General features: G+C 42.4%; 1 protein-coding gene across 2 annotated transcripts; it reads right to left on the bottom strand.

Moving 5' to 3' along the window:
• Window positions 1-1,159: 1,159 nt before the first annotated feature.
• BTF3 (basic transcription factor 3) lies at window positions 1,160-9,312 on the bottom strand. Of its 2 annotated transcripts, none has more exons than XM_025982237.2 (6): window positions 9,164-9,312; window positions 8,485-8,553; window positions 4,926-5,039; window positions 4,194-4,395; window positions 2,396-2,452; window positions 1,160-1,462 (listed from the first exon to the last, which is right to left on the bottom strand). In XM_025982237.2, exons 2-6 carry the CDS (start codon window positions 8,551-8,553, stop codon window positions 1,416-1,418), a joined length of 489 nt encoding a protein of 162 aa, XP_025838022.2. In that variant the 5' UTR covers window positions 9,164-9,312; the 3' UTR covers window positions 1,160-1,415. The 2 variants fall into 2 exon arrangements, with proteins under 2 accessions (XP_025838022.2, XP_072601487.1); XM_072745386.1 differs by having other exon boundaries at window positions 8,926-9,293.
• Between the last annotated feature and the right edge of the window lie 5,208 nt (window positions 9,313-14,520).

Consider the following 14,520-nt stretch of genomic DNA (forward strand, 5'->3'; position numbering starts at 1 on the left):
TTCTAACAGCTCTACAAGCGACCAAACGACCCACCACCTTCTCCGCCAGGAAGCAGAGTGTTCCGGATAGAGGCTGCCCATTAGCCTGGGACCTAGAGAGTGAACGTGTAGCAGAGGCCGTGACAGGAGTCTGGAAACATGTACTACTTCTTTGTAATCTTGTGAACCATGGACTGTGAGGTCCTTGTTACTGTAGCAGTGTACTTTAACATGCAGATACACAGCTTCTGAAGAGAATAAAATGTTAAAGAATGCAGATACTATTTATACAAGTATTTCATTTTTGGTAGTTGACTTACAGTGACTTTTAGATATAGCTGTGTGGTACCCTCATAAAGTAGTTGCAAATTGTTATGTAAATGAATTCTTATTGCTGCAAGTAGAAACTAAGACAGCTTCTTATTTGGCCTTGATGCAGATGACATTTATTTTAATTGCCGTTTGTAGATTTTTAAGTTACTTCAACATTATGATTGCTAATACAATTTTAAGTAGTCTATGTCTGGGATGATGGAACCATTCTGTATCCTGATAGGAGGTGCAGGCACGAGTATTATGTGTTAAGTTTCTTACACCTGTATATGTAAACTTTACTGTATTATCTTAAAAAGCAGATTTTTCTTTAAAGAGAAAAAAGTAGCCTTATTAAAGTTTAAGACGAGGTAACATTCCCCCTACAAACACTACTTTTTTTCAGGTGTCTTAGAGAATATCCTACAAGGAAGGGAGTTAATCTGATTAACTTTCACTTTTTAAAAATAAACTTGGGTTACAAATAGAAAATGAAACTACTAATTCCTACTTCAGATTGACGATTAAACAAGAGATAATTAAGTGCAATAATACGTTAAAGGCACTTAGTATGTACTTACAATATAGACAATATTAAGAGAAAAAAACTTGCTCACCCACTAAGGAATATTCCATTCTTTATAACTGAACCTACTACATAAATCACTGTAGCCCTGAGGATTGCTGAACAGAAGTTTTAAAACGAGAACTATGGACCACCTTTGTTATGTTAGACGGCCATTTAAAATCTTTAATCAAATTTCATCCAAGATTATCAGCCATATTACACGCCACGATTAGCTTTCTATAAACAACCTTGTTTTCTGTGTACAAATCAGTGTCAATGAAATAAAAAAATAAAACCATATCCTAGGCAAAGAACTTTATTAACCTTGTTTCAAACTTTATTCCCAGGCTTCTTCAGCTTAATTAGCTGCAAAGAATGAATTGTGTATAAGCAAAAACTGAAAAGAGCTGCAGTGTCCAAGGGGCTTGGGCTTAAAAATATTAGAGATCTAGATTTTATCAGATCCATGAACAAAATTTTAAAAAGCAGTCATAATATAAAATAGCAGCTCCCAGTAACTTCTTCAAGTTTTATCTTCTTCAGAAGTTGACTCAATTCAGTTTGCTTCATTCTTGGACGCTTCATCAAAATTCTCCACAAGATCTAGAAAAAGAAAAAAACAAAACTCTGAAAAAAACCAAATCTACAAATCAAGTTTAAAAAATGCTCTCAAAATATATCCTACAGTTAAATCAGGATATACATTTAAATTTAAATGCTTTATTTCAAAAAAATAAAAAAATAAAAATACTTTATTTCCAATGAGACCACTACCCTTTTGGCACATTTTCAAGTGTAGATTTTGGCATGTAATTAAGACAAGGGAAAGAGGGAAATTCACATTAATCTGCTTATGACATAAATACTGTGCTTAAGAAGTACATACATACCCTTCCTGGTTCCATTTCACCCAAAGAACTAAGCAATGTTAATATAATTAGTTAATATGGGGGTCAGAACCAAAAAATACCATCACAAACAATGTGAAGCTTTCTATGATTCCTAAAGGACACCTGTCTATGCAATACTGAAATATTTCAGTCTAGTGATTCTACTGCTCAATAAGCATATCTTACAACAAAACAAATTATCAAATAACAGCTAATAATAAAAAATGCCTCCTGATTGCCAAGAGTTTTCCCGATTTTATAAAGGATGGTTGTATCATTCCTTAAGACATCTGAATTTCTCCATGCCTTCTCATAAATTTATTGATCTCAAAGTAGGAAACAGAGGTCATTCATCATCTACCAGTTATTCTACTTATGTGACAATATAAACACTTATTTATTCAATATTTGAAGTTAGATACTTACACCTTCTTGGGAACCCAATCAGAAAAAGCCAAGTCTATAAACATAACTCCTAGTTAAAAAACACTGCATTATTATTTCCATTCTGAGCAAGGTTCCTTTCTTCCTTTCCTGTCCTTTACCTTATAACCCCTTCCTCCAAGATAGTCTTTCCAGCAGTAAAAAGATTTGTTACTCTCCCTTGTTAAGATTCTTTAGTTTAACTGTAAATAAAGGTTCCTACCTGGAACTTCATCATCATCATCCTCTCCGGTAGCAAGTGGTGCTTTTCCATCCACGGCTGTGAAAGGGAAACGTATACATTACACATTTGTTAAGTCTGTGATAAACATTAACCAAAAGACCAGATGAAAAGTCAAAGGTTACAACTTATGTTCATACGACAACAGTGACATTTGAGATTTCATCCTAAGTACTAATAACAACATGGTAGCCTAAGGTCTACAAATGAATCAGAATGCTATTAACAGCCAACAAAACAAATTCCATGCCCATCTTTTCAATCCCTCTGGCCCACCACAGGTCCTAAGGTGGTATAAAAACAATAGAGTACCCCCAAGGTACAAGTAAATCCACATAGCAAATTATGGTAAAGTTTCCCTAGGCAGGCAAAAATTAGACTGTTTTTTCAAATATTGTTGTTTTGTGCACGGCATATAACAAAATACTTTCATCAAAAAATTAAGTGCCACTTTCTTAAAAAAAGACTATTAATACTGGGGGTTGGGGGGAGGAGAAAGAGCACAAGCCAGGGGGAGCGGGAGGGGGAGAGGGAGAAGTAGAGGGAGGGCAGACTCCCTGCTGAGCAGGGAACAGGATGCTAGGCTCAATCCCAGGACCCTGAGATCATGACCCTAGCCAAAGGCAGAGAGATGCTTAACTGACTGAGCCACCCAGGTGCCCCTCCACCTTCTTTTTAATACACAACAATGTAAACTATTCTTGGGAGTTGAGAGCTCACAGTACTAGCACTATCAGATTTTTTTAAAAGATTTTATTTATTCACGAGAGACACAGGCAGAGGGAGAAGTAGGCTTCCTGCAGGAAGCCTGACACAGGACTCTGGGATCACGCCCAGCCAAAGGCAGACGCTCAACTGATGAGCCACCCAGGCGTCCCCCTTTCAGATTGTCAATGGGATACTTCCAAAGCCTATTCTAGCCCTGAAGGCCTTTGACTTACTAGAATTTCTTATGCCTCTCAGTGTGACAAACACCAAAAAACAAACAAACAAACAAAAAAAACCCCAAAACTATGTCTATATAAAACATTAAAGGAGAAAGAGTGAATGCCTAGAAAAACATGGATGACTAAATAACAGATCATATAATAAACCTGTCTTGCTTCTACATTGTCATTCTTCAAAATTTTAAATAGAGGACCACAGCATAAAGTAGCTATATCTCTCAATGCACTTACTCAACAACAGGATATTCTGCCCTGATCAAAATCCTTGTATTAAAAATACCCAAATAATGCCAGTCCAATTCTTAAACATTACTGGTAATACCAGCTGTAAATATGACTGAAAAAATTTGACAAGTTATAATGTATCTTAATGAATTCTAAACTATCACTTATCAAAAAAGCAAAAAATTAATATATTCATCATTTCCAGCTGGTAAAAGTAAAAATTTTAAATCTCTGATCCATAGGAGAAAACAAATATTACACTGAATCCAGTATAATGATCACAGCATATTAGTTAACTTATTGAACACACTAAGAACACGTGCTTAGAAGTCATTCTAAGGGGTGCCTGGGTGGCTCAGTTGGTTGGCCGCCGCCTTCAGCAGGAGTCACAATCCTGGGGTCCTCCCTACTTTTCCCTCTCCCTCTCCTATCTCAACTCATGCTTGTGCTCTCATATGAATGGGTTAAAAAAAAAGTCATCGTAAAAATTGTTACTTTATAGAGGAAAACTGGCATTTCCAAATGTAGAGATATTCATATCTACTTGAGATCTTAGAAATTTACTGATAACTCAGTAATCTTGGGCAAAACCACTACTGGAAACTTACATTGTTTGGGCAGAGCTTCAGCCAGTCTTCTTAAACTAGTCAGACTGTCTGCACCAAGCTGGTTTAAGATACTGGGTAGCATTTCTGTCAGCTGCTTTGTCTCAGCATGGCCTGTAATGGTGAAAGTGTTCGCTGCCAGCGATGCCTGAACTTTAGGGTTGTTAAAATGGATCACTGTTCCTTGGTTTGTGAACATATTCACCTACAAAGAAAAAAAATTTGATTAGCAACACCCACCAAAATTTTTCAAAAACCAAACATTCTATTAAGGAAAAGCTGAGGTCTGGCTAACTAATCTACTACCTCACAGTGAAGCACATGTTATATTTTGCCTAGAATGGGAAGTGCACTCTAATTGCTTTCAGATTTAGCAATTTCCCTAATATTCACTAGTGGAGTAGAAACCTACTTTAGAGGGATATGAAATTCTCTGATAGGAGTGGGGGAAAAAAAAAAAACTTAATGTATAACCATTAAAAGCTTTTCCTGACATCTTTTTTTTTTTTTTTTTTTTTTTAAAGATTTTATTTATTCATGAGAGACAGAGAGAGAGACAGAGGCAGAGACACAGACAGAGGGAAAAGCAGGTTCCGTGCAGGGAGCCTGACGTGGGACTCGATCCTGGGACTCCAGGATCACGCCCTGGGCTGAAGGTGGTGCTAAATTGCTGAGCCACCCTGGGCTGCCCACGACATCTTGTTTTCTTATAAAGAAATAAAATTTGACACTTACTTCTTCAATACCAGAGATATTGTTTACCCCTAACTTCTTTAAGGAGAACTGAAGTTTTTTATCATCTGCTGTAGCTGTTCTATGAACCACCTTCTTCTTTCGGCGAGCAGTTCCCTAGAGGAGAAAAGAAAACAGCACACATATATACCATAGGACAGACATCTTCAAAAAGAAAGTTTGTAATTCTTTTCTGATCTTTGGATCTGTTTAAGAAAATTACCATAAGCACAAACTTCTAGGCAGCAAGTAGGCAATGACGGAAGCCTAAAGAAGGTTAACAAAGGAATTGTCTAGAAATCCTTAATAACTTCTAAGCTTCTAATTTTGTCATATATAAAAGAATGACTTTTTCCCAGTGCTATTTTTTAGAATATCTGCTCTAGAAGTCATCAAAGAGGTGGCATGTATCAACCTAAATTAAGCCTCAACTAGAAGTTCCAGGTCCAAAACTATCAATCTTTTGTTTTTAATTAATGAAAAATCAACATCCATTAATATTCACAGGCATGACAGTATATGGACACATCCAAATGAGTCTATATACAGACTTCTATAATACCTAAAAGTAAAATCTTAACCCACAAGTCCTTTACATGATCTGCCCTGCCCCTACTAGGCTGTTTTTGACCACATCTCCTATCACACATTCTCATCTTTAGCCAAATAAAACTCACAGTTCCTTCAACAGGCCAAAAAAGAAACTTTGCACATAGTGTTCCTTTCTTCCCCTACTATCTGCACTGGTTCCCTCCCTTACTACAGAGCTCTGGTCTTATTTCATCTTATCAGGGGTTTTTCCCACCACTCGATGTAAAAAAAGCAAATTTTACAGTCACCATCTTTTATCTATCCAGCTTTATTTTTCTTCATAATAAATACTACTATAGGAGAGAGTATTTTATTGTCTCTCTCGGCTTGATAGAATGTAACCTTCTTAAGAGCTTCCATTCTGTTTACTGCTCTGAAGGATACTGAGAACAGTATCTGGCTTACTGAAGGCACTTAGTAACTTGGTGAAGGAATAAATACAGGCTTCAAGAAAACTTGTAGCCCCTTGTACTTATTGACAAGTCTCCAATCTCCTCCTCCTCAAACATATCCTATAAACCTTCAAAAGTAGGCAAATGTGACTCTCAATTTCTGATTAACATTCTTTAATAAATACTCTCATGAACTCTTTTATATATGTATAGATTAAGCCCTTTACATGATACATAAAGCTCTTTATGGAAACGTTACCACCCACATATCTCAATATACCCCAACCCCCATACCAATTCCAATTTGTCCTTTAAAACCCTGTTCAAATCACTGCCTCTTTTTGTGCCTTCCCTAAACTTTGCAATAAACTGTCCTCAAGCAAAATCATTCCTATCTCTGTATTTTGAAAAGGCTTCTACTGCACTATGTATATTCCACTATGAAAAACAGACTTTAAAAACAAAAAACACACTTTAAAAAAAAAAAAAAAAGATAACTATCTCCCCTACTAGCGTTAAAGTCCCCTTAGGGACCATAAATTTCTTAAATTCCATATTCCCAGGACTGAGTACAGTTAATGGTTTAAGTAAATGATAACTGAACTGAACAAAATATCAATAGCTACAAAAAATACTGGCTACCAACCCTCCCCAAAACCTTCCAGAATAAAAATCACTTTCACGTGGTCATGTAGGTATCTGGCAAAGAATTCTAACAGACATTCTAAACAACTACTATTCTAAACAACTACTATAAGATTCTAAAAAACAAACACACCTCCTGTAGATTCCACACACTTCACATCCGTAGAGTTTAATTTTTACTCATATAATTTACTATCAATGCTCTGATCAGATAATGAATAACGTTCTTTTATACCATTTATCTGAAAGTACCTAACACAGATTTCTCTAAAGCAAAACTAACTCACCGAATTTCACATCGAATAATAAAGAAATTTCTTAAAAGGTAAAGAAGTTATTTCCATATTACAATGACATAAGTACTTCCTATACTAAATGAAGTTCAATCTCACATCAACCTTAAGAACCTAAAAAACCTAGACTTCCCTTGCCCTAGAATGTTTCTCACAGCTAAAGACGGATGATCAGAGTAACAACAGAAAGAAAGCACACAAACACATTATTCAGATTATTTCTTGTGAAACCTGTACTAAGAGATAGTTAAAAACCCTAATACAAGAACATCCAAACACTGATCCACAAAGAATATAACGAGTTTTTCTGGGACCTGAGGGCCACACCCAGCTCTTAACAATTGCTAAGAAGAAAAAGCAACACCTACTACTTGTTAATGGGCAGGTGCAGATCCTGAAGACTATGGCTTCAGGAAAGGGAAGAGATCAGGATACATTCATTGTTGGCGGAGTCTGTAATTTCACAGCTGCACCTCTCATCATTTAGGCCTATGTGCAACTTTTGACTATTTCACAGAAGACTTTCCTTGAAGGCAAATGCTTAAAATTGGAAAAAACTAATAGGTAATAACCTTGTCCCAGGGAAGCTTTACAAGTTTTACCAAGTTGAAGACCTGCTCTGTTCCAACAGGCTACCACACCCTGTTAAACACTAGGAATGTGCTAACACAACGCAAAATACAACCAAGTACATCTCCGTGGGGGGGGGGGGGGGGGGGGGGGAGGCTTCTGAGTTAGGTAAATTACTCAGAAAACAATCTAAAAACTCCCAACTTCAAAAAAAGAATACCCTTGGATCAGTATCCAGCAGGAAAAATCAATTACCCAAAAACTTACCTAAAAACCTACCAAATACTCTCATTCTCCCAGTTTTATTAGCACATTTACAAAGTCAAAACGGGTTAGTTGCTTAGGTAATTATTTTCAGATCCACAGTCACTGCCCTTAAAATCTGTGATGTACCTTTAGCAAAAGGTTATCTTCCAAAATGTCCTAGAAAATGCCCAACTACTCTGGATTGCATTTAGGTAAGAAGGCACGATAGGGAGGCCTTAACTTGAAAGAGACACCAAACCTCTATTAAGGACAATTATCACCCAGAGGCTTGTGTTACAAACTACAATTTAAAAGATAAGTGGAACTCAAGTCCTGACTTAGTGCATCTAAAAAAATAAAAAATAAATAAGCAAAAAAGCAAAGCACCGAATGTATACAAACTTCGGGCCAAAACGAGAGTGTGAGAGCCACAAGGATTGCCTGACCCCAATGACACATCTTCTCACTAAGGAAACACGATCGTTCTACCGAGACACCGACACTGAAGACACATTTTACCCGGGAGCGAGGTTTGTCATTTAAGTGCTCTTTCCATCCGGATTCCTTTTCTTTTCACTGAACACACGCGCGTCCCAGGGACACGCTCCCTCGTGCACGGTGTAACCCCGCCTCCTCCCCTCCCCCGCCCTCGCCCTGCTGGCTCCACGAAATGCCCTCTAGAGACGGTGACAAGCCAACGATGCAAGGAAAGCAAATACAAAACCTAAAAAAAAAAAAAAGAGCAAGTCCCCCAAAGGCCCCCCAAACATTAAAACTTAAAAAAAACAAAAACAAAACAAACCCCGAGAAACTATTAAAACTTACTTTCCCACCAATGCGCACTTGTGCTTGCAATTTGGCGAGTTTCTCCTGGTTCATGATAGTTTCTTTCATCTAGAAAAACAGGAAATCCTCAGAGAGGAAGCGTCTGGTTCACTCTAGCATTCCACGCTCGTTATTTCCCAAGACACCATCGGGGGAGGGGGAAAAAGAAGAAGGGAAAGAAAAAAAAAAAAGGAGTCCTGAACAGGCCGAGGCCTGACTTCCCAGGGCACCCCGCGGGGCTCCGTGGAGCCCCCGCCAAGCTCCCCCGGCCCCGCCCCCCGCAGGCCCCGCCCCCCGCGCAGCCCCCGGCCCCGCCCCCGCACGGCAGCAGCCCCAGCCCCTCCCCCCCCCGCCCCCGCCCCGGCCCCAGCCCAGCCAGGGCCTCCCCGGCCCGGCCCGACCCGGCCCGGCCCGGCCACTGTCCGCAAAGCCTCGCGGTACCTGAGGCTCCTGTCCTCGGGTCCCGCCGCGAGGTGGAGGAAGAGACGGCGTCGCCTCGCCCCCAGGGCAGCCGCCCCTGGCTCGCCCTCGCCCCCGAGAGTCAGCCTGAGCGGGGGCGCCCGTCCGTCGCATCGCCTTGCTCTCCTCAGCCCTGTCCCTCCCTGTCTCGCTCCTTCCGGGCACTTCCCGCCCCCGTTCCCGTCCTCCTCCCACGCCGGCGTCCAGAGCCTTTTTGTACCTTGTTGGAGCGCAAATGGGACCGCGCGGGGGACTAGGGTTGGCGCTCGGGGGGTCTCAGGCGGACCAGCTGAGGTTAGGCGCACACACGCGGGGACGCAAGATGGCAGCTAGAGGGAGGCCGGAAGTGACGCAACGCGGCTTCCGCCCGAAGTCCGGAAGCGAGCTTTGCCGCGAGCCCCGCGCTCCGCTGCGCACGCGCGCCCGGGGCCCCGGCGTGGGTGGGCGTGGGTGGGCGCGGGTGGGCGGGGCGGGCCCCGCGGGGCTCCGTGTGTGGCCGCGGCCGGGCCACGAGTGAGCCCTCTGGGTCGGCCCTTTGCACGGTTGGGGTTGAGTGGGTCGGCCCGCGGGCCCGCCCTTCCCGCCGTCGGGAGCGGGAACGCGTGGGGCTCCCGGCTTGCGCTCCCGCGGCCCCGCTCGCTGGCTGCGGCTCGGAGCCCTCGTCCGAGGGTCGCAGACGCTCCCTCTGCGGCCGGAATCCGCCTTTTTTCAAGACGTTTTGCCGGAACCGAGTCCAGGTCAGCGGATCGTGCCTCCCCGGACGAGGCGGAGCGACGGGCTGCAGGACCCCGCTCTGCGGTTGCTGGAGAGCGCCTTGGGGCGCGTCCCGGGCTGGGGCGTCCAGCGGGCGCCGCGGGCTGCGTGGGCTCCGCGTGCTCCGTGGGCGCCGTGGGCTCCGCGTGCTCCGTGGACTGCGTGGGCGCCGTGGACTCCTAGGGTGCCGTGGGCTCCGCGTGCTCCGTGGACTCCGCGTGCTCCGTGGGTGCCGTGGGCTCCGCGTGCTCCGTGGGTGCCGTGGGCTCCGCGTGCTCCGTGGGCGCCGTGGGCTCCGCGTGCTCCGTGGACTCAGCGGGCCCCGTGAGCTCCGTGGGCACCGTGGACTCCTAGGGTGTCGTGGGCTGCGCGGGCTCCGTGGGCTCCGAGGGCTCCGAGGGCCTGGGCGTGGAGCCGGGCGATGCGGTGTCAGTAAGCGCAGCAGCCCTCCCCCCCGCCCCCCGCGTGCGGTACTCTCATTTCTTTTTTGTTTAACAAAAACTTGGCTCCTTGATATCAATGGGCATGGATTTTACAATGAACAAGCGTTAAACACATTTTCTTTTTTTTTTTTTTTTTAAGATTTTATTTATTTATTCAAGAGACCGAGAGAGAGAGGCAGAGACACCAGCAGAGGGAGAAGCAGGCCCCATGCAGGGAGCCCGACGCGGGACTCGATCCCAGGACCTGGGGGCACGCCCCGGGCCTTCGGCAGGTGCCTAGCCGCTGCCCCACCCGCCCTGGGGCGTCCCCCCAATCTTGTTTCCTAACTGCGCAGTCGCAGTCAAAGGAGAATTTGTGCCGGGTGTGTTTGGAGGCTGAATTCCTGGCGCGGCAGTGTCCAGCTTTGGGTCGCAGCGCTGTGCGCCAGCCTCTTCGTGGTCTTCGCCATGAGGCTCTTGCAGGTTAAAAAATGAGCCCGAGAGCTCTCCTCTCCGGGGAAAATACAGTTTCTAGGACAAAGGGGGCCCCGTGGGTGCAGATTCTGTCCAATTAAAATGAATCTTTCTGTTTTGGGATACTTTTCACATGTAAATCTGTTACAATGTAGCGTCTCTAAGAAAAATAGGACAGCTGTCTTGCTTTTTTTTTTTTTTTTTAAGGGTAAGTGTAGCAGTTGGTATTTTCTTAAGAAACAATGTTGCTCTTCTCTTAAACAGGAGTCAAGGTGAGTACAGAAGAAAGAGGAACCGTTAGGCTAAGTGGGTTACTGTAAAGGCCAAAGTGACCGCCAGCATCATTCAGTGCAATGTGCAAATGTACAAATATTGCAAAATGTATAGAAATACGCCCCTTTGGGGATGGCTGGGTGGCTCAGGCGGTTAAGCGTTTGGCTCAGGGCAGGATCCCGGAGTCCTGGTCATCGAGTCCCCTTTGGGCTCCCTGCTCCGCGGGGACCCTGCTTCTCCCTCTACACTCCCCCTGCTTGTGCTCCTGCTCTCTCCCTCTGCATCACATAAATAAAATCTTTATAATTATTTTTTTAAATTTATGCATGTGTGAGAGAGAGAGAGGCAGAGATACAGGAGGGAGAAGCAGGCTCCATGCCAGGAGCCCTACGTGGCACTTGATCCCGGGACCCGGGGTCACGGCCTGGGCCAAAGGCAGGCGCTAAACCGCTGAGCCACCCAGGGATCCCCACATAAATAAAATCTTAAAACAAAACCTCCCCTTTTTCCATCTTTGTTCACGAACGCATTCCCAGCCCTCCTTCTTCCATGTTATACTGAGGGCATTTGAAACTTTCAAGTCATACAATGTTTTTTTGAGCATTTACATAAATACACCATTCTTTCACCTACTTGTCACCTGATTGACCTTTTAAATACCTGTTTTTCAGGAAATATCCCAGGTTATTTTTAATTTTCCTTTGGTTCCCACTTGTCCTGGGCTTTTCTAATTTTTAAGACTCATCATGTTGAAAATCATGAAAGGTCCCCTAATGGGAAGAAAAGAGAATTTTGATTTTTGACTTCTGCTGCGACATTCTGTGAATGGTTAGGAAATCCAGATTCTGAATATTTACATTCTTATGTATAAGAATATTTATATTCTTAGTAATGTATAAGAATATTTATATTCTTAGTAATGTTTATATACCAGTCTTTTAAAAAAGTAATTGAAGGTTTTTTTTTCTGTTTTTTTTTTTTTAATTTTTATTTATGATAGTCACAGAGAGAGAGAGAGAGGCAGAGACACAGGCAGAGGGAGAAGGCAGGCTCCATGCACCGGGAACCCGATGTGGGATTCGATCCGGGGTCTCCAGGATCAGGCCCTGGGCCAAAGGCCAGCACCAAACCACTGCGCCACCCAGGGATCCCGGTTTTTTGTTTTTTTTTCAACTCCAGAAAAAAGTTACTATCTTAGCGATGACAAGAATAATTCACAATATCTATGGCGAATATGAGTTAGTAGTTCCCACACTTAACTGCTGAGCTTGAACAAACTCAAGGATTCAACACGACCTCGGTCAATAGATAGGCAAGAAAGGGGAAACCTGTGTGCTCGCCTTTGTTTATAGTTTGTGATCTAATCAAAGTCCATGAATCGTTTTCACCTCTCAGTTGGACTTAAGTTGGCTTCGACCCAAACTCAAATACATACTTCATGTAATGATTTTGTGCCCATTTTGTGCCCATTTTGACCCATGGAAGGGTATTGGGAATCACTGTGGTTCTAGTTGCCTTGTGATCTGGCCCTTGACTGATAGCCACAATGGACCTTTTGTCTGTTTGTTTCTACATCTCCTTGAACTTCTAATACCCCCACTTTTGTCCAGTTACTGTCTGCAACTCATGTAGCTTTTGGTTTAAAAGTCTCCGGAAAGCCTTCTCTGACACCCTCAACCCCATTAAGTTACATCCATCGTTGTTATTTTTAGTTGTGGTACTTCATTAAATGTAAAATGATAGACTGATAATCTTGTTGAGTTCATGGAGAATTGAACCAGGAGTCTTAATAACAACTTCTAGGTTGATGTTGAGTGTTGGCTCTTTGACAGTTGGATCCTCACGGAAATCTGAGGAGGTAGTTTCTTCCCGTGTTACTTCTCATATCCCTGGCCATCTAACTAACGCTTAAAGAGTTGAGGTGTGAAGATTGACACCACTTCATTTACCCTCCATCAGCTGTACCATCTATGTGCATCTGAATCTGTAAATTTTGCCTTTCTTGCTGTTAACACACAGAAGAGGGGATCCCTGGGTGGCTCAGCGGTTTGGCACCTGCCTTTGGCCCAGGGCGTGATCCTGGGATCCCGGGATCGAGTCCCATGTCGAGCTCCCGGCATGGAGCCTGCTTCTCCCTCTGCCTGTGTCTCTGCCTCTCTCTCTCAGTGTCTATCATGAATAAATGAATAAATAAATATTTTTAAAAAACAGAAGAAATATTCCCTCCACTTGTACGTTTGTGCATTTCATATAGGACCTTGATTCTTCTGTTAAATCCCTCTTATATCTGTTTTCCCCCTACAACTAGGTCATTCCACCAGTATGCTAAAATGCCTCCGTTTCAGGTGTTTCAGAAGAAAACCAAAAACTTTTTTTGATCTCTGTTCTGCTCCAGCCACTACTTAATTTTGGTGTTTCCTTTTATAGCAAAATCTCTCCAAAGAATTGTCTAAACCTCTATCTTGACAAATCTGAGAGGCAAATTCTTAGTTCTCATTTTAGCCTTTAGGTAGCATTTGACACACCTGGCTACTTGTACATTTTTTAAATATTTTCTTCTCTAGGCTCCCAGAACATCTCGCTTCCTGGGGTGTCTTACTGACACCTCAGTCTACTTTGCTTTATCTTCTTTCTCTGCCTTCTAAATATTAGAGTTGCATACATTTTAGTCCTTTTTTTCTACCTACACTTTTCCTAAGTCTTTTCATTCAGTCCCATGGCTTTAAATCTTAACTTTATTTTGCTAAGTCTCAAATTTATACTGCCAACCCTAACTTTTTGATTATCAGACTGAATATCCTTCTTACATTGTTGTGGAAAACTTCAAGTACATAGGAGCACAAATAATATAATGAACTTCCGTAGACCCACTACACAGCATCAGCAGTTATTAAATTAATACATATTTATTTCAGAAAACTTATATAAGATCACTCTGGAAGAAAGATACAGAAAGTTGAGTGCTAGGAAAGGGAGGAAGAGGAACAGACAAGGATTTTTTGTTTTGCAGGGAACATTGATAGAGAAACAATCTTGTGTGAAGATGGGGAGAGAAAACAGCTAAAATGTGCTTAAAAAGAAAAGATTTACTGAAGTCACAGGGATTATCCAAAACATCTTTTTTTTTAAAAAAAAAAAAAGTTTATTTTTCTTAGTAATTTTTATACCAAATGTGAGGCTCAAACTCAGGACCTCAATATCAAGAGTCCCATGCTCCTCTGACCAAGCCAACCAGGTGCCCCCAAAGCATCTTCTAAAATCTCAGTTGCCTAATATACTCTATATTTCTGAGACCGGAGTGAAACCAAGGAGGTCAACAACTTTTTAAAAGCTTTAAATGTTTACTTGGTGGGGGAAAAAAACCTACTGAAAATAAATTGCTCTTAGAATATACATTGCCTGCAGTCAGACAAGGATGATAAATGGGTACGAAGATCCTAGAATGTCAGTAATGAAAGCAAAGCATGATGAAAGTCTACATTATCCAAATTTTGCTGATCACCTATTTAGTGTACAGTTTATTATCTTCACCATGCTAAAATATTTTTAAGGGCTTTCATAGCTATGTAATCCTCCCCAATCCTATTATCTTCTTAGTCTTTCAAATTGCTTAAGGTAATAAACTTAACACTTTATAGAGGCCAATCTTCTTTCT

The sequence above is a fragment of the Vulpes vulpes genome, unplaced genomic scaffold, assembly GCF_048418805.1.
Source record: "Vulpes vulpes isolate BD-2025 unplaced genomic scaffold, VulVul3 u000000652, whole genome shotgun sequence".
In the NCBI taxonomy this organism is placed as follows: Eukaryota; Metazoa; Chordata; class Mammalia; order Carnivora; family Canidae; genus Vulpes; species Vulpes vulpes.